Here is a 21156-nt window from a genome sequence, read left to right as displayed (position 1 = left end):
TATGATCCGAAAATTATATATGTTAATTCATAATTCAAAACATTTACAAATCTAAAACAATTACAAATTCAAAATCAATCTAAAACCAATTTCCTCTACAAGGCTTCCATAAAAACATTAAAAATCCAAAACATAAAACAACATTACAAATTCAAAAGTGGATGTTGATGACAATGGATCTATGGCTATGGACCTACGGTTTTAAAGTAATTTTATCAAAAATTTTGTGTATAATAATAATAGTAATAATAATAATAACCTGGTTACCCAGTTATTAACCGGATTTCTAAATGCCTATAACAAGTACCACAACCAGCCTAGGCAGTTATCCGGTTATTCGGTTGCAGTTATTTCCAGTTATCTAGTTACTCGATTATCTGATTAGTAGTTTTAGGCGGTTATTTAGCGGTTAGCGGTTAATAACTGCCTCGCTTGTACACCCCTTAGCTAGGTTATTACATAAATTTATTATTATTATTATTATTATTTTTAATATGGTATAATTATTACATAAAATCTCAAACTCGAGAACAATATGAAATGTGAATATGGGCCAAGAGTAATGCTATAAGTCTTTCTAAAGTCATCCAAATGTAATGTGGCTTTTAAAATCACCAATAGATCAAAAGTCAATAAATCATATCTCAAATTCAACGATGATTTTAAAAGCCACATCACATTTGGGATAACCCTAAGAAGACTTATAACATTACTCCTGGGCCAATTTGAATCTTATGAGCAACTAGACAGACTACTGCTTACGCTCGATCGCTTGTTTGCCTGATATGCTTTAGTGCTCTCTGGAAGTGCGCTCGAGTTCTCTGATCTTGCGCTCGAGCGCTGACACGCTTGATATCCTTTAACACAAACAGTGGCCGGTTTATGATGAATGTATGAAGTACTAAGTTTTTACTCTAGAAATTTGTAATTTTTTTTTTCTTCTATTATCAGTAACTTAATAATTTTGATGAATTATTGAAAATGTTCTCTCAAAATTATTTTTCTTTTTCGTTGTAAAATGTTTATTAAATATGTAAAAAAAATGTTCATAGAAGTGTTTTCCTATCAGTCAACGGTCAAACCCAAACAAACCATTCTCCAAGCCAAACAATTAGATAAAAAGAATTGATTATAACAATTGGATAGTATAGGAAATATGATTAAAAATTGAAAATTCAATCGTACCAGTCAACGGTCAACCCAAACAAACCATTTTCCAAGCCCAAGGCATGCAGCTAGGACCATATAATTCCTGGCATAAAACGCTTGCCGGAATCCATGCGCCACTGTGGGGGCGACTTCAACAGCTGTCATTGATCCTCATGCAATGTGGCAAAAGAAAATGGCATGTGGCATGTCCTAGTTGGATTTTCTAGACACCGTATTTGCTTTTTATTAGACATTCGTCACCCCATAGCCACTTAAAAACATTAAAGAGCGAGTTATTTGATAATATTGCAAACCTTAATAAGCCATAATTTGATAACTTCTAAACATTAAAAATAATTTTGATTAAGGATGAAACCTTGTGGACCACCCGAGTATTTTTTTCTTATTTTACTACTCTTAGTGTTATATGTATAATGGATAATTTGAGTTATGTGTCGGTTACGTGATGAACTTTTTGTCTAAATTAACAGAAAATGCTATGGATGCGATAAGTTGAAAATACTTGGTAATTTGTTACTTTTTAAAATTTAGTAGAATAATAGTGAATAGGGTGTCAATTTGAGGAGATAAATGTAACTTCTTCATAATCTTTTACATGTATAATTGATATTTAGGTTAAAGATATTTCGGGTATATGTGGTTTAACGCAAAATCTAACGAACCCCTCGGTTTCAAACATATCACACATATTACTTGTATATATTCAATAAACGCAAATGATGCTTTCGTATAATAATTTAACGATTCGCCATGTCAAACCAATAAGCAATTACCAAGTGTATAACAACATCATTAATATCATTTTAATATAATTTAAAATATATATATATATATGTAGCCACCCTAATCGCCAACCAAGGGGTGGTCTCCCCCTATCCATTTGGTGGGTAGTTTTGGCCACGCTGATTTGTCCATTTGTGGGTAACCGAAACCTTCCCCAAACGGTCACGAGTGGTTTTGGCCATCCTATTTGATTGGTTTGGTAGTGGCCGAAACCACCACCAAATGGCTAAAGGTGGTTTCGATCACTCATAAACGGCAAAATGATGATTTGGCTACCCTCATTTATTCATTTGTGGATGGTCGAAACCGCCCCCCACTTGGCGAGCTCCATCTTTAATAGATTTGCAAACATGGTTATACATTTATTATTATCAAACACAGTTATACATTTATTATCAAAAAAACTTGCAGTAAAAATGAAACTTGCAATAAAAATGTGTTGTATTCATTGACTTCTCCTAAGAGGTTATTATTTCGTCTTATCAAATATGTAAACATTTGGGCATGGTAGAATTTGACGAAAATGTATATTGAGGCGGACAGAGACGGAGGGAGGGGGGACGGGGATGGGCCATGGTCCCCCCCAAAATAAGGAAAAAAAATATTATAAGTAAAAAAAATAATTAAAAAATTAAAAAAAAAGTAAAAAAAAGTAAAGTTAAAGTTTTAATTTTAGTTATTTGGCCCCCTCAAAAAAAAAAAAAAAAAATTGGCCCTATTTTTAATTTTGTTGCCCCATACCCACTAAGTTTTTTTTTTTTTTTTTTGGCCCTTACGGTAGTCTTTAGTTCATAAAAAACAACCAAAATAATTTTTTTTGATAAAAAAAATTCTAAAGAACCGAAAAAAAAAATTTGGTTGGCCCCCTCCCATAAAATTTCCTGGCTCCGTCCCTGGAGGCGGAGTTAAGATAAAAACTTGAAAGACAAAAATTAAAATCTTTGCAAAAGTTACCTATTGCTTTTTGCTGATTAATGATTATGTTCATATCATTGCAATTGGAGACTGTTGAAGTTAAGAATAAAAATAAGAAACAACTCTACTTCAACTCAAACTCAAGAGATAAGAATGTTAAAATGGTATGAAGACCTCTTTCCTATTCTTGGTATTGAGATCTTAGAGATATTTCGAGATCTTATTAAGAAAAGAGAACTCCCTGATCAAGGCTCTTCTGTTAGAGAGGTTAAATTGCAATGGCATACCCTCCCCTTTGAAATTTCTCACTAGGCTTAGTAATTCATTTGAAGAGGTCAAGTCAAATTGTAAGGGATGGGTTAAACTAGATGGGTGTGCAATGTCAGTGAAGGTAAGATACACATTTGAAAGAAAAGCAAAATCTTTCCAATAGTGACCCATTGTTTATGTTAATTAATAATTATGTCCATATTACTGCAGGTGGAGACTTTTTGTGATCCAAAACTTTATGTGGATCGTATTGGATCAAATGAAAAATATCCGGCGGTAAAGTGTTAAATAATTCATTTCATTCATTTAGTTCGCTTGAATTTTATATTCCAAAGATGAGTTTGCAAATATTGGTAAAAATTCAATTAATTAAATTTTTGTGATTTAGGGAAAACATGGAATGATACAATGGCTTAAGGACCAAAAAATAGAACATTTCAGCACTATTGTTGTCCTTACCAACACAACGTTCGAATCATTAGTAAAGTTGAAACTACTGTTTAATTGAATTTCAAAAATTACAATTAATTATAATTATAATTAGATATTAATTTGTATAAAAAATATGTATTAAAAAAAATAATGTAGTGAGTTAATTTTAATTGGCATGAAAAATTAATTTTAATTGGATAGAAAAATTAATTTGATCATATATGTATAAATTAATTGGTATATATGTATACGTATATATCACATGCATGCCAATTAATATCTCACACACACATATATATCTATATATTATCATATGTGTACATGCATAATCATACTATTAATGTATACCAATTAATATCATATATATATATATATATATATATATATATATATGTGTGTGTGTGTGTGTGTGTGTGTGTATAGATGCATAATCATACTATTGTATATATACCAATTAATATAATTATCACATGCATGCATATAAATCAACCATTTCATTAATATTAATTTGAATATGATATTACCATGCATAAATCAGTCTAGTAATATTAATATGATAGCCATATTAATTTTTAAAAAATATATAAAACATACCGAATACATTTATTTTATATGACCCAGTAACTTCACATGAACTCGGCCAACACAAAATATGTGGTCGGTGAGTGGATTATTGAGACCTCATTAAAAAATGAATTTAATTATTTGTACATCTTGAATATTAATTTATTTATTCTCTAATTAGTTTTAAGTATATTGTATGGATAATGTATTATATAAGAGAAAAAAATGATATAATAGAACAAATAAATGATATAAATTAAAATTTAAAAGTTTAAAAATTTAAGTTGGTATTTTTGATGTGTCAGATATGACACGACAAGAAGTTCTTGACGTGTCACATGTGGACACATCAATAAATTTTGACGTGTCAAAATGGCATGTCAAAATTTTTTGATGTGTTTCATAGGCACATCAAAAAATTTTGACGTGTCATTATTAGACACATCAAAAATTTTAATTAACTATAATTAAAATTAATTAGGTAGTAAAAAATTAAAATTTGAATTGGTATGAAAAATTAATTTTATCGTATTAGTATAAATTAATTGGTATATACGTATATATCACATGCATGCCAATTAGCTAGTATCATAATCATACTATTGTACAATTAATATTATCACATGCATATGAATCAAATATTTCATTAATATGATATGATATGATATTATCATGCATAAATCATTATAATAATATTAATGTGATAGCCATATTAATTTTTAAAAAATATATAGGACACACATAATACATTTATTTTATAAGACCCGCAAATCCCACATGAACTCGGCCAACACAAAATACAATGTTCGGTGAGTGGATTATTGAGCCCTCACGAAAAAATGAATTTTATTATCTGTACATTTATAATATTAATTTATTTATTCTTTAATTAGTTTTAAGTATATTGTATGTATAATGGGTTATATAAGAGAAAAGAAAATGATATAGATGAAAATTTATATCATTTTATCTTGCAGTTCTTGATGTGTCACATGTGGACACGTCATAAAATGGTGACATATCATTTGAGAACTAAATTTTGAAAAGAAAATTTGGGATATGTAACACTCATCTGTTTTGCAATTAAAATATATGTTAATAATAAAATAATTTAAATAATTGAAATACTTAATAAAATATATGTTAATTTAAATAATATAATAAAAAAATATATAGTTGCGCCTTCCCTCTTTTTTTCTTTTTTTTTTTTCCTCTCTTTCTTTCTCTCCCCCGCGCACGTTGCGTACCAGACCTCCGGTCCCTCCGCCATTTTTTTTTTCAGCTTCGACCGGCCGTGCTTCACACAACCCTCCCCTCTGCATTTCTCTCACCCCCGTTCTCTCTCTCTCTCTCACTGCGTACCTAGCTCGCTACCGGCCGTCCTCTTTTTCACGTTCTCTCTCTCACCGCTCGTCACTGCCGCTGCTCCCTCCGACAACCACGAGCTCAAACTCCGGCGGCCTCTCACGGGTTCTCTGGCTCTCGAAAATTAGGTATATATATATATATATATATATATATATATATATATACTAATTTATTTATTTATTTATATATTATATAAATAAATAAATATATAATTTACAGTGTATATTATTATATATTATTGATGTAGTTATATTAGCAAATTAATTTTACATGTTAGCTAATTAATTTATTTGTTTGAGATATATGTTTTGTATTATTTGTTTGACATATATGTTTTGTATGGTGAGACTTTTATGGAGTTGGGCTAAGCACGTCATTTATCATCACTGTTTGTTAAGTTTTATATATATTTTGTTTATTGGTTTGTATATAGCCGTTTGTTGATGTATATAGTTAGATCAAACTATATGTTTGTTGAGACTAATTGAAACTTATTTGTAACAGATAGTCCAGAAGTGTTTGATTGTTGGAACGTAGTATATGTGTTGAAATTTTGTTTAATGAAGTTGTGTTGAAATTTCATATGTATTGAATGTATTAGAAATTGGATAAGTATTAGATATTGGATATTTGATATGTATTGCATATATATTGAATATTGGATATGTATTGGATATTGGATATGTATTGAACATATATTTGATATGTATTAGATATTGGATATGTATTGGATATTGTATATATGTTGTATATGTATTGGATATGTATTGGATATTGTATATTGGATATTGGATATTCGATACTGGATATTGGATATTGTATATTGGATATGTATTGAATATATATTGGATATGTATTGGATATTGGATATGTATTGGAATTGTGTTGGATATTGGAATTGTAATATTTAATTGACACGTCAAATATATATATATATATATATATATATATATATATATTTGACGTGTCAAACGGAGTGACACGTCAAAAAACATCTTCAAAGATACTGCCACGTCAAAAAAAAAATTTGACGTGCTAAAATTCAACACGTCAAAAAAAATTTTTTTTGACGTGGCAGTACTACCATGTCAAATTTTTTTTACATTGCACGGTAGACACGTCAAAAATATGAAATTTTTAACCCCTCGTTTTAACCATTGAGAAACGTCAAAAGGGGTTTTTGACGTGTCAATACCATTAACACATTAAAAACTCTAGTAAAAAATTCACTGCATTTTTGTAATGTCAACCCTCTCCAATTGCAATGATATGAACATAATCATTGTGCAATATAGTACGAACAAGCACCTGACCAATCACCTATATACATTGTAATAATACATGAGCCCTAAGAAATTATCCAATGGAAATTTGTCACATTTGAAGCAATCGAAATTCCCAACCTCGCAAACAATACCGACTTCCAAGGTGATGGTGTTGGCAAAAATGAATCTTGTTAAATACGTTTTGGAACTTCAAAAATAAATCTTGCTTTAAGTACCTAGTGAATGGTTTCAAACAATTCAAAGACATAAAGAGGAATGCTATGTCCGAGCCTCGTATTGTATGCGTTTTCTCACTGTTTGTTTGTCCATAAGCAAACATAGTGCCTACAACAAAACAAACATATATAAATGATAAAATAATGCCAATGATTAAAAAAAAAAAAAATTATTAAAAAAAAAAATCACAGCCAACGGAGCAGAAATTGTTGTTCCAAAATAAATAGAAATAGCTCGGCGTACCGTTGAAGCCACGAACTGCTGTGGCGACTACTTCTTTGGTTCGAGCCTGATAGAGTCTTGCAATTTTTTTTAAAAGAAATTATATTAATATTTTTATGTTGTGAGTGAAAATTAATTTTATAGGTTAATATGATTGAATTGAAAAATATATATAATATTTGTAAATTTTTATACAAGCGAAATGCCAAAACATATTTTATGGGAAAATATTTTTTTAAAAGAGGACAATTTTTTTTTTATTATAAAAAAAAAAATTCATATAAAAAAACAAACAGAGCCTAGGTTAATTCCTAACTTTATTTAGTCTTCTTTCCTAATTATCCTCTGGGTCATCCTTATCCTTTTTCTTGTGAGCTCCTCCTACAGAATTTCCTTGTAGGCATTTGATTTTCTTTCTTAAATGTTAATGGTTTCCTTCATCCTACTGCAAGCGCTGCAATTATTATTATTTTTTTTCATCTGATTTATTTTCTTAGATACAAAAATGGTTTTGCCCTGCACATGGAGCTAAGACAAAAACTGGAACCAAAAAAATTAAAATCTTTACAAAAGTTACTGATTGCTTTTTCCTGATTAATGATTATGTTCATATCATTGCAATTGGAGAGGGTTGAATTTTAGAATAAAAATAAGAAACAACTCTACTTGAACTCAAACTCAAGATATAAGAATGATAGAATGGTATGAGCACTTCTTTCCTATTCTTGGTATTGAGATCTTTATATCTAAGTGAGATCTCAGAGATATTTTGAGATTGTTTTTCTTTTTTTTAAAAAAAAGAGATATTTTGAGATTATAGTAAGAAAAGAGAACTCCCTGAGCAAGGCTATTCTGTTAAAGAAGTAAAACTATAAAATGTAATTTTTATTCGCAACATAAAAATACTAATATACAATAATTTAAAAAATCAAACTAAAAATTATGGTTAGTTAAAATATACAAATTAACTAACAATAATCATATAATTTCAATTTAAGAGAGTCATAAATAACATTCAACAATACATTTAAACTACTGATAAAAGTTCAATCATAAATATCAACTTTAATTCAAATTCAACCACAAAATCTTATAATGTTTTTGCTTGTGCACTACCATCTAAGTTAACTTAATTAGTATCGTATTACATAGATAATACACAAATTTTAACTTTCATGGCTTCTGAAAAAGTTGTCCAACCAAAACTTTCTAAGCTTAGCATTCTTTGCCAGAAATGCTCTTGCAACTTTCTCATTTCCCATCAAATGATCAAATGCAGATGCAAGCATAAACTTGTCATATCCTTCAACCTTCATCACTTTCTCACAAAGTTGATTTGCATCGACTCCCTTATTCAGAACTTTAAGTGTTAATGCAACATCTTTCAACTGTTTAGATATCGCACTATGACTATCTTCACTATCATCACGGCTTCCTTTCTTGTGAACTTTTGGTTGAAGCTGAATCGGAGGAAGCATCCCCCTTTCCAAATATTCATGTTCTTCAAGCTCTATATCATTAAAAGACTTTGCGAAACTGCTTGTCGCCATATCTTGACCAACAACTATGGCCATCTCATCATACATTTCAATTTTTTTTATTTAAATATTGCTCATGCTTAGGATATGCCTCTTACAAGAAAGAATATAATTTCAAAAAAAAAAAAAATTCAAGACTAATATAACTTTTATAATAATAATAATAATAGGAAAAATTACAGTTTACCCCCCAAAGTTGATAGCGTTTTTCAATTCAAACACCAAAGTTTCAATTTTTGCAATCCACCCCCACAAAGTTTCATTTTTTTTTTCAATTCGACCAATATTATCCCAAAATTCCCATATTACCACTAATTTTTATTTTTTATGAAAAAATAAATAAATTTGGGTATATAAAAATGGCCAGATGGCTAAAGAGGTGGCTACGGCCACCTCGAATTTTTTTAAAATTTTTTATAAAAAATAAAGATTAAAAATTAGGGGCAATATAGGAAGTTTTGGATACAATTAGTCAAATTGTAAAAATTTGGAACTTTGGGGGGTGAATTGCAAAAATTGAAACTTTGGTATTCGAATTGAAAAACGCTGTCAACTTTAAAAGGGTAAACTGTAATTTTCCAATAATAATAATAATAATAATAATAAAGTCACGTACCATCAATTTCTCATCATACACATTCTTCTAATAAGTAATCATCATCAAATTTTCATACTATTCAAAGCCACTTTGGTTACGGAGGGTGTTGATGATATTGCACATGTTCATGATGGTTCGAAGGCAGTTGTCCACATGGTCTATTACTCATTTAATTCCGAATTTCTCACTAATTGGCTTGGCAACTAGCGCAAACGACGCAAGTTTGAATGTGTTTGAAGGCTTATTTCCTTTAGTAGCCTCATCAGCAAGAATTTCAAGTAACAAGTTATGCATAGGTTTTGACCACCTAAATTGCTTGTTTGCCATGTCCTTATCCTTTCCTTTGCCCGTTGCTACAATCACAAACATATGAATGATAATTCAAGATAAAAACATACAATATCTCATAAAAGATAGAAATATAATGCAAGATAAAAACAAACTCATATCATAAGCTATATTAATTATCAAATGTGTATCATACAATTAAATCATTAAAGATAGAAACATAACTGTCTTTAAATATGACTAGTTCAAAAAATATACATTATAACATCAACCATATGAAATCTATAAATTTTTTCTATTTTTATAATCATCCCACATTGCGTGACATATTATATTCATTTTGATTATCCATTTTTTACTTTCCTCTTAAACTTTCCTTCGTGTTTGGTAGACTCTACCACTTTGATTTTGAGATTCAACATCACAAACATCCTCTTCCATAATATGATTGTTGTGAGTGCACTTGTGAATGTTGTGTCCCACATTGAGAAAATATAAAAATAAAAAATGAATAAATAATAAAAAAAAATAAAAAGAAAAAAGAGGGCTTAATATACCTAAGTGGACCTTAGCCCATTAGCTTAGGCTTTTGGGCTAGAGTTGTGTTTAGTTATGTATATTAATGTACTCTTGGTAAAAAAAAAAAAAAAAACTCCATAATCACTTCATCTCCAAACAAATGGTATCAGAGCCATGGTTACCTTCCTAGGAGGAGTGTTTGGACGCATCAGGTTTAGAGTTGTGTTTCCATCCGCAACTCAAATTTAGAGTTGTGTCTCCATCCGCAACTCTTGATGTGAGACACTTTTGAAAATATAAAAAGACTCACAAGCGAGGGGGAGTTGAGTCAATGTGAAGAGACTCACAAGTGAGGGGAAGATTGTTGTGAGTGCTTTTGTGAGTGTTGTGTTCCACGTTGAGAAAATATAAAAGAAAAGAATACTTAATATACTTAAGTGGACCTTAGCCCATTAGATTAGGCCTTTGGGCTAAAGTTGTGTTCAATTATGTATATTAATGTACTCTTAGTAAAAAAAACTCCATAATCACTTTATGAGAACCATCTCCATAATCGCTTTATCAGAACCATCCAACACACGAAAATGTTTCTTCAAAATTTCAAATCCTTAAATGGTAGTTCTTAAGGACAAATGGCGAAGATTAAATCACATACAAAATAGAACTAATAACTCTGAATTTACAGTTCATAAAGTTAAATTTAGAACGCACATATAATACATCCAGTTCTATGCTAGAACTCACATACAAAATAGAACTCACAATTCTCTTCAGGTGACCATAAACTCCTCCTATTATGAACCATGCACCCAACTCAGTGAGGGTGAGTGCACTAATTACACAAACTTATTGTTTGTTGGATAATTATGCAGGTCATTTCCTTCCCGAGAAGGATGACAAGTTTCTTGAGAGAGTTCAAGCTGCGGTTGAAGAAGAGGAGCGTCAGGCAATTGCTGCAGCTGACACAGATGCTGCTAGGGATCGATGCCATTGCAACAGCTGAGGAATCTAGGAAACCCCTCCAAAGTCACGGGCCTGACTCAATTCTAGTTTAATTAACTGCTTCCTGGATGGTCATGTAATAGATAGCCCATGCGCATACCAGCATCTGATTTTGTTTAGATTTAAATCTAATTACACCAAGCACCTCCTCTCTCATTTTTAGCTTTCTTTCTCTCTCTCTTTTTTTTTAGCCTGTGTTCTTTGCAAGAAGTTACCAATATCCCTCTGTTTTATCCTCTACTTTTTCTTTTCCTCTCTCTCTCTCTGATAAAACCCTGCTTTATTATTCCCTTTGAACTCACCCCTAAAAAGAGGACGATCCTCCCTCGATCCTCCTTGTGTTCACAAACAACATCCCCACCCTTTCTGATCTGTCTCTCTCCCTCTCTCTACTTCAAACCTAAAGAAAGAAAAAGGCCAAACACTCTCTTTTGCTCTTGTTTGTTCCCGCATAACTCTGTTCCTATTTGTGCTATTAGCAAATAGTTTTTTTTTTTTTTTTTTCTGAAAAATCTATCAAACCACCTTAATCATCATCAATTTTGGATCCAACAGTGACATCCCCAAGTCCTTAAAGCTCTGATTCTGAATCGAAATGAATGACTATCTAACAAGTATAGATCCGAACTATGCAATTAAACCCCACAGTATCCGAAATCATCAAGCTCAAACAAACTCCAACACAATTTAATAATTTTAAGCAAGAATTACAATAAACTTCTCAGAACAACCGATTCATTCCAAAACCTGCATTTACTTCCTACCGTCAGAAGTCGGTTGGTAATCGGCTAAGAATTTTTATACCGACGTCAGTTCAATTTGGTTAATCGGTATAAATATTTTTTTATACCGAATTAACCGATAATAAATATTTTTTTAGTAGAATAATGATTACGAGGGCATTAGCTAGGTTTTTTTTAGTAGAACATATTAGTTGGTGGATTCTATGACCAATTTATTAGTAGAACATATGTATGGTGAACTCTTATTGTGTTAATTAATGGGCCTATTTAAAATTTTGCTTGGTTCAATAAGCTACGTTAGCCCAAAAAAACAATTTGGCCTCCAATATAATCAATTTTTGGCCCAATTAAAGAAGCCTTCGGTTAACCGATTAACTAAATCGATTTTAACCGAAATATCCATTTAACCGAAACTTTTGAAATAAATTCTTATTGAAATGTAATAAATTCTTATCGAAATGTAATCAATGAATTAACCAATTTAACCATAATTTCGAAAATGGCTATACAACAATTTTTTTTTTTCTTCTAACTAAACCCTAATAGTCTTAAATGGAAAGGAATCCTCTCTATTTTAAATCATCTATATTTTCTTCATTTAGTGCATTTTGAATAGTAGTACATTTAATGCACTACCATCACTAAAATTTTTGGACAACACTATCCTTCAAAATGCATTAAATAGAAAAAATTGAGTAAATTTTAAAAGGAGAGAATCTTTTTTCGTCTTAAATACTTTCAATGGGTTCATTAATCTTTCAATGGAGTTCATTAATGAACCGACTAAAAGTATTTAACACACCAATAAGTTGTATTTACTCTAAATGGGTTCATTAATATATGGAGCTGTGGGTATTGGGTAATAATATATAATAATTAGGGAAAATTTCAGAAAGCCCCCCTAAACTTCCAGCCAATTTGAAAAAACCCCCTGAATTTCCAAAACTCTCATTTAGGCCCCCTGAACTTTGATTTTCTCTCACTTTGGACCCTTTTAACATTAAATTACGTCGTTTTGTATCCTAAAATTAAACACCTACCCAGCTCAAAAACGACGTAGTTTAATGTTAAAAGGGTCTAAAGTGAGAGAAAACCAAAGTTCAAGGGCCTAAATGAGAGTTTTGAAAATTCAGAGAAAGTTTTTCAAATTGGTTGAAAGTTCAGGGGGGCTTTCTGAAGTTTTTCCTAATAATTAAGTAATTTCCTTGCTTGTTTGAAGTCTTTGTCGAGTGCAAGTCATTCCTATGGATAATGTAATATTGCACGCGGCGTGCCATTCCTAAACGTCATTTTTTGGCTCCCCAAGTAAACAGACAGACTAGTCATTCATACTTATACCGACTTTTGGCACCTCCCACAGCATATACTCCAAAATATTCTTCTTCTTCTTGTTTTTTTTAAAAAAAAACATAATGATTCGTATAACGTTGGACTTCCGATAGTATCAAACAATATAAACCGTTGGTAGCATTAAACCTTAACAACACGTTAGCATGTTCGCGAACGTGGAGCCACATGAACGTGATGTGTGGAAGTGGCAGTGTTGACTGGGTGGTCGTGAAGAAAACGCGGTCAACTCGCTTGGGGCCGGGGTACGATAGTTGGTGCTTAAGATTATGTCCTATAATGTTGTATAAAATACTTATTAATAAATTATTATTATTAAAGTCTAATCCTCTATTTTAATTACTATTTTTCTATACACATTTTGAGTTTGACAGATTTTTTTTTTAAAAAAAAATTATTTCTTCATCTCTCGTTCATCTTTTTTTAAATCAAACAAATCCAATGTTGATTTGAAAAATAAAAAATAAAAAAAATAAGGATGAATGAGATATGGAGAATTATCAGGTCTCTTTTAATTTTTTTTTTTAGAAAACTTCATTTAAGACCTTTGAATTACTACATATTTTGAGAAGACTTTCTCAATTTTATCATTTGTCCTTTCAATTTGATGCAATGTATTTCTTTCAGTCAAATTTTAAACGTTAAAAGTGATAAAATAACCTTTTATGTCTCTAAATTTTTTATAAAATTTTAAATTTATCTTTAATTTCAAATTAAAAGTAAAAAAAAAAAAAAAAAAATCGAAAGGTAATTTAATCTTTTTAATAATTTTCGTTAGAAATTAATGACTAAATCTGATATAATGTCTCGCAAACATAGCCAAAAAAACAAATTAGGTCGTCTTACATTAGTTTTGATTTCAGCTTACATACGGCTTTAATGGGTCAACAACCTTCTTATCGATGAGGAGTGCCGATTGAGTGATTTTGCTAAAGTGTTGTAAAGAAGAAAAATAATAATTAAAAATAATAAAAACATTTGTCTGTATTAAGTAAATATATAAAATATGAAAAATGTAGAGAATATGGCGGAGATGCTCCAATAATCCGATCCTTCTGCGACATCTCCAACAGCTAATGTGGCCGCTGCCCAATTCCTCTTAGGTCTTGGGTTCATCGCCAGTCAGAAACAAGCACGTGACGAGCAACGCGATGAGACGTCGATCTCTTCCACGCGTCGTCTCCTTACTGCAGTAACTGCAGGGTTGCAACTGCAGAGGATGAAGACTTTCCTTAAGTTCCCGATGTTCGTTGCTCGGTCGTCTCTCTCTGTCTCTCTCGGTGGAGCTGGCGGGAATGTTGTGTTCAGGGCCAAATGCCGAAAAGCGGGGCCTCTGCAACTCTGAAAAGTAAGCATCATCTTATGGCCTAATGTTGGGTACCCTTTACGGAGTTATTGAAAAATCGTTCATTAATTGCACGAATTTATTTGTTGTTGTTCCTACGCCCATTTCCATTTTGGGATGAGATATTGACATATAGTTAATGATTAATGATTGTTTGAAATTTTGCTCCTTTATTTGACTGTTAAATGTCTTCATTAATGTTGGGAAACAATTTCCAAAAAAGAAAAAGGGTTTTATTTCCTTTTTGGTGCCTTATTTTGCTAATTTTGATTAACTGTGCTTAGGAATTGGAAGCATCGGTTTCAATGCCTTGCGCTTTGAGCTTAATCATTGTACATTAAGGATTGTTTGTAAAAGATTTGAGCTTTGTGTGGTCAATTATACGTTGAAATTGTGCGACACACAGCACAAATTCCAACTCGGGCTAAAACGCACTGGTTCAGCTTGCCTTATTTATTATTATTTTTTTTTTTTTTTTTTTTTGTGGTGTGGAGGATATTTATTGGAGCCCCAAGGTTGTTTTACACGAACATAAAGAAGGGAATAAACATCAAAGGAAGAATTCTCTTTAGTCAGAAGAACAGAGTAACATATTTACTGAAAAAGATAGCAATAAAGAGGGAGTTTTACACATAATGATATAAGGGTTTCAGTACTCTAGCACTGTTTTGATGCTTCTCTCTCTTTTCTTTTGTTCTTTTTCTTTCTTCTTTTCTTTATGAGCTATAGTAACCATGTCGAGTCAAATTTTTCTTTGTGATTAATGGCATTTAGTCGGTTGTTCCTTCAGATGCCTGGTAGTTTATTGCTCCAATCTCATCACTTGGGTCACTAAGAATCCTGTGTGCATGTAAAGTTGGAGTTGATATTTAAGTTTATGTACCACATGATCCACTTAATGACTTATTGCTGTAGAAGGAGTATCTTTTCCTTTTTCCTCTTCTTTTTGGTGTCAGGATTAAATCCACTAGCATATTACACTTTGTTGTATTCATGATAGAAACACCAATGGAGTCAGGTATAATCTGATTCCTTGCTGCTTGTGTTTCAAGGGTAAATTTTTGTCTCTTACGGAGATTATTTCCTTGCTTGAAATAAGCAGATAAGGCACCATGGTCTATGTGAATCAATCATACTCTTCTGGTTGGTTGAGCATAATGCCTAATAGTCATCTTTTATGCAGGAATTATCCTTGCAGTTGTGAGAAGATGATAGGAAGCTTGGTATTTGTGAGTACTTTTTGAGCATAATAATAACATATCTTCAGTCTCAAAAAGGATGGTTCTGATAATGCAAACCATACAATCATCACTCATGATAATTTGGATCATGATATTAGAGATTCCCTTAAGTGGGTTGCATGTAATAATGGGTCGTATGAATTAACTCATCCTCAAATTGCATCAAAGGGACAAAGTCTTAAATCTTTCTTTATCAACATTTTTCAGTACTTTCATCTAATATTAGTCTTGACATCTTTCAGCTCAAACAGTCTTATTCAATTATGCAATTGCGGTCAAACACAGGAAGTAGGCTAGCAACTAGATTTAGAAGGTCGAAAGAACTACAAAAATGAGTCTTTACCCTTAAGTTGCAGTTTGTAGTTGCACAAGCTTTCAGGCTTGCCAAGAGACTTTGGAGCACTGTCAATTAATTTTAAGGAGTGCACGGTTGAGAAGGATGTTTTTTGAATAGATAATTCTAAGCTGCTGAACTGTGTGCTTTCAGTTGTTGTACTATTGTTTCAGTCGAAAAAAGTCAAAAAGGAACTTCTTTTGCAGTTATAACGAGAATTGCATCATTTGTTGTCTCTGGGGGGAAGAAAAGAATTAATAAAATGAAATCATGAGAAAATTAATAGACCTCAGTTCCGTTAACTTGAAACGATATTTGGTTTCTGGTGCTAACATTGTCTATATCTTATTATTGGCAAGGACATTTAAGTTCTACCTGGATTCCCTAGGAATGAGGGATATATGTTAGGTTTTTAGCGTTGGCATATTTGATGCTCAAAACAGTGGTTGTAAATATTTATGAATTAGAGTTTTGGTTGTCCTCAAAGTGTTGTGCATTTATAAAGAACAGTGAACTCCGCCAGCAAGCTCGTCAGTTGTGGCATCCTGACAAGGTCACATTTGAAGGCTACCCGAGAGCCTCGTCAGCTAAGGTGTCAGCAAGTCGTCCTAACAAGATGGATTTTAGAAGAACCACAGAGAACTTCATCATCTAAGGTGTTAGCAAGCTGTCCTGACGGGATCTTTTAAAGAAGCCACATAGAGCTTACTTAGCAAGACATCCTAACAAGAGCTGTTTTAATGAACTTCCCGAGAGTTCGCAAGCTAGGTCGTCAGCAACCTGTTTTGACGTGAGCTGTTTAGAAGGACTCCCGAGAAGCTCTTCAGCTATCTCATCAACAAGGACGTCTTGACGCCGCCACTGTTAAGCTATGAAATCCTAAAGTCGTCCTGACGAGTTCTTTATCTGTCCTGACACTATTGTGATATCTACATGTTTTGAGGTTTCACTTGACATGTTACACTAGGGTTTTTTTCTTGGGCTATATAAGGACTACTAAGCACGACTTCGAAGGTATTAGGCTGTTTGTTTATTTGTGCTAAGAGAGTCCTTTGTTTTTTAAGATGTGACTGTTAATTTTGTCTTGGAGTTTTGTTAAACCACACCAAAACACAAACCATAAACCTTCAGCCATCAGAGTTCCAGTAAAGGAGATCAAGTAAAGAGTTATCCAAAGGTTCTAGAGATGTTACTGTGGTAGAGAGCGAGTGAGCCACCTGTCTAGTACAAGGATGTGTTAACTACAACCTTTTGTAAGTGTAAACAATTTGTAATCTCTTAAATTTTATAGTGGGTTGATTTCCTGAGTTTAGTTACCCCAAAGTATTTTACCTTGGAGGAGTTCTTCAAAGGGTTTACGCCATCACCAAAATTGTGTGTTATATGATTAGTTTATCAGTTTCATTATTTTGGCGATTGTTTATGTGTGGTGCTTATTCTGCTAGTGGTGTATTGCTGCATAATTTTTTTAATTGGGCATAATTACTTCATAACGCCTATTCACCCCTCTTTAGGCTTGGTTGGGTCAAAACTGTGTTTTTCAATGTCTATCACTAGATGAAGCTTAACTTTATATCACTATACTAGGTTAAGCATATAAAGAATAATCAAAGATGTTCTACCATTTTGTAGAGGTTCCTGTTCAGCTTTGGTTGTAGAGTATCTGCTATTACATTTTCTATCTTGTACAGTTATGCTATGTGTGGTAACCAATGTAAACCTAAAAATTGGATGAGTAATTCTCGGCTTAGGTGGTAAAAGATAGGATGGGATGGATTGACTTTAGGTTGAAACACTACCAACAAAATAAAGAAGTATCAAGTTGTATTACCTATTCCAAGGAAAGGCGCAAGCAGAAATGCCAGAGGATCACGGACTGCATAGGGCTGCATCTAAATATTGTTCAAATAACTAGTTAACAGATTTCTGGCTTGGCCTTAATAATTAATAAAAAATAATGGCCCTCCATGGAGATCTCATTTAAATGGCATCCAATGTGATTGATAAGATAAGAGGCACTAAATAGATATGGAAAATTCAAAATTATTTTGATTGGCAAACTGTTATTCTATCTCCTTTTAAGGAATTGCTACGAGATTTTGAATGTTCTCACCTATGTAATCTTTATGGTATAATTTGATCTGTCCTAATGTTGAAAAAGTAATCTGTGATTCCTACATTTTTTGCTTTGCACTGGCATTTGGGTGTGTGCACCAATTATTATTCTGTAGATCAATTTCAAAAGAAACACACAAAGGCTGGTATGCTTTATATAGGATTTTAATCACTTGGCTGTCTAGAATGTAGGAATGCTAATATATTGTGAATTTTTCCGTCCATATTGGAGAAGAGATTGCTTGTGCTTTGATGATTGGACGATATTGTACCGGAAAAGTTCCTTTCTGTAGGCATTTTCCTTTCTTTCTACATATTTCCAAATGCTGGTCATACTGGCTAGCTTCTACGTAATTTTATGTAGAGGTAATTAGTAGTCTCTGACATACATGTTTTTATGCAGGCTAACGATATTGGACGAGCCTTGATTTTTTCGGTAGTTGAATTGGCACAAGCATGTTAGGTACTTGTCCTCCTAATCATTCTCCTTCAAGTCATGGCAACAAGACCTTTCCGTCTCTCCTCCAGGCGACCACCACCTAAGTTCCTATTCATCATACTCCTGATACTTGTTCCTATCTGTGTGATTGGAATTTTCACCTATGGCCAGAAAATATCCTATTTTTTTCGTCCACTTTGGGACAGGCCCCCGCCCCCTTTCAAGCGCCTCCCGCACTATTATGGAGAAAATGTATCAATGGACCACCTTTGCCGCCTCCATGGCTGGTCGTTGCGTTCCCAACCCCGCCGTGTTTTTGATGCTGTCATCTTCAGCAATGAATTGGACATACTGGAGATCAGGTGGCGCGAGCTTTATCCCTATGTCACAAAGTTTGTAATCCTCGAGTCCAACACCACTTTCACAGGCATTCCCAAACCTCTCTTCTTTGATTCAGACCGGTCCCGATTTGCTTTTGCCGAGGGAAAGATTGTCCATGATGTATTCTCCGGCCGAATTGCAGCTCGGGGATCGCATGAAGACCCTTTTGTACTTGAGTCTCAACAACGCCGGGCTATGAATGGATTGCTTCGCCGTGCCGGGATTTCCTACGGTGATGTTCTCATCATGTCAGATACTGATGAAATACCAAGCCCACAGACTGCAAAACTAGTGCAATGGTGTGATGGGGTGCCGCCGGTAATGCATCTTGAGCTCAAGCACTACATGTACTCATTCGAGTTCCCTGTGGACTACAGCAGCTGGCGGGCGACAACCCACATCTACGATCCATATACCTTCTACCGGCATTCACGCCAAACTGATGTTCTCTTCTCCGACGCTGGATGGCATTGTAGCTTTTGTTTTCGGCACATTCAGGAGTTTGTGTTTAAGATGACTGCTTATAGCCACGCAGATCGTGTGAAGCGGAGAGAATTTTTAGATCAGTCCAGAATCCAGAAGTGCATTTGTCGAGGAGATGATCTCTTTGATATGCTACCTGAAGAGTACACCTTCAAGGACTTGATTAAGAAGATGGGATCAATACCTCGTTCAGCTTCTGCAGTTCATCTTCCTTCCTCCTTGATAGAAAATGCAGATAAGTTTAGGTTCCTTCTACCGGGAGGGTGTATAAGAACACCGGAATGAAGGGTTTCAGGCCAGCCAAGTTTTAGATTTAGTTCAGTATGGAGCTTTTAGCTTTCATAAGGGGCATTAATGCTCTTGAAAAACTAGAGTTGGCCTGAATTTTTTTTTCAAGTAAATTAGTGGGCTACAAAAGGGAAGCCCTTTGATCTTAAACGAAATCCTCTCTTTATAGATGATTTTTTTTTTTCCAAATAACTTGTACTGTTGAAAGGTATATGACTCGCTTTGTTTAGTGTATATTTCACTCCATCTGCAATTTGATATGAGCATACGCACTTTTCAGTTCTTGCAGAAAATTGTTACTCACTGACTTTTGTGCCCCAAGTTTTGGATTACTTTGTTTGACTTTTTATTCTCTTTTAAAAACACATAATTTAAAAAACAAAGCATTCAAAATTATTTTTACTTTTGATTAATTCCCTCAAGTTTGGTCGTTCAGAAAATAAAATGAAAAAATCCTTATTTTCCACTCACTAGTGCCACAGTGACAACCATATCTCATCGTTTCGACTTATGCACCAAATTCTCCTAGAATTTTTCAATCGTTCATCTCATTTAAGTATTTAAAATAAGCAATGCTTTAGCATTTAATGAGGAAACGTAGCTTATTAAATTTTTTGAGGGTAGCTTCCTCATTAGATGATGAAACATGGCTTATTAAATTTTTTGAGGGTAGCTTTCTCATTAAATAATAAAACGTTGCTTATTTTAAACGCTTAGATGAGATGAACGGCTAAGATTTATGAATTCGAGAATCTCAAATTTAAAGAGAATTCAATGGGATCTCAATCTGAAGTTGGGACCCATCGAAGTTACATCGAAATCATTGGAACATAAGGGGAAAATAAGCTATTGGAGGTGTTTGGCTATCGAGCTACAAATTCAACTCTTTAGATTGATGTAGGTTGATTAAATAGTTTACGAGAATTCAACATTAGCTCAGTTGTATAAAAATTGAATAAGAGATGAGTTTTTAGAATTACTCTTAGCCGCCAGATGATTTTTTTTTTTTTTTTTAACAATTTTTTTTTTTTTTTTTCAAATTTGTAAAAGCATTTTTGTCTTTTGAAAATTTTTAGGGTTTTTTTTTTTTTTTTTGCCAGCCTTGAGGACATTTACAAAATTTAAAGAAGACAATGATACTGATAGTTTGGAGGGTACGTTAACTAAAAAACAAAAAAGGTAACTTCACTTACCCATAAAATTTCACGCGTTTTGCAAACACTCCTCAAAGTTTAAAAACTCTTATTTTGATGTATCAATCTTTTGATT

General features: G+C 32.8%; 1 protein-coding gene and 1 pseudogene across 2 annotated transcripts; one reads left to right on the top strand and one right to left on the bottom strand.

Moving 5' to 3' along the window:
* Positions 1 to 8392: 8392 nt before the first annotated feature.
* Positions 8393 to 9485, bottom strand: LOC148583029 (uncharacterized; annotated as a pseudogene).
* A 4811-nt stretch (positions 9486 to 14296) lies between these two features.
* On the top strand, positions 14297 to 20167 carry LOC132165702 (beta-1,4-N-acetylglucosaminyltransferase family protein). Of its 2 annotated transcripts, XM_088511732.1 has the most exons (3): positions 14297 to 14609; positions 15790 to 15835; positions 18700 to 20167. In XM_088511732.1, the coding sequence occupies exon 3, from the start codon at positions 18793 to 18795 to the stop codon at positions 19882 to 19884; it is 1092 nt and encodes a 363-aa protein (XP_088367858.1). In that variant the 5' UTR covers positions 14297 to 14609; positions 15790 to 15835; positions 18700 to 18792; the 3' UTR covers positions 19885 to 20167. The 2 variants fall into 2 exon arrangements, with proteins under 2 accessions (XP_088367858.1, XP_059432350.1); XM_059576367.2 differs by lacking the exon at positions 15790 to 15835.
* The last annotated feature ends 989 nt before the right edge of the window (positions 20168 to 21156 follow it).

This window comes from Corylus avellana, chromosome 11, assembly GCF_965113065.1.
Source record: "Corylus avellana chromosome 11, dhCorAvel1.hap1.2, whole genome shotgun sequence".
In the NCBI taxonomy this organism is placed as follows: Eukaryota; Viridiplantae; Streptophyta; class Magnoliopsida; order Fagales; family Betulaceae; genus Corylus; species Corylus avellana.
The sequence above is the reverse complement of the archived record's forward strand: the minus strand, read 5'-3'. Positions and strand labels throughout refer to the sequence as shown.

What these genes read in the sequence shown, in the direction of transcription:
- LOC132165702 (XM_059576367.2), top strand. Translation starts at nt 18,793, where the DNA reads ATGGCAACAAGACCTTTCCGTCTCTCCTCCAGGCGACCACCACCTAAG.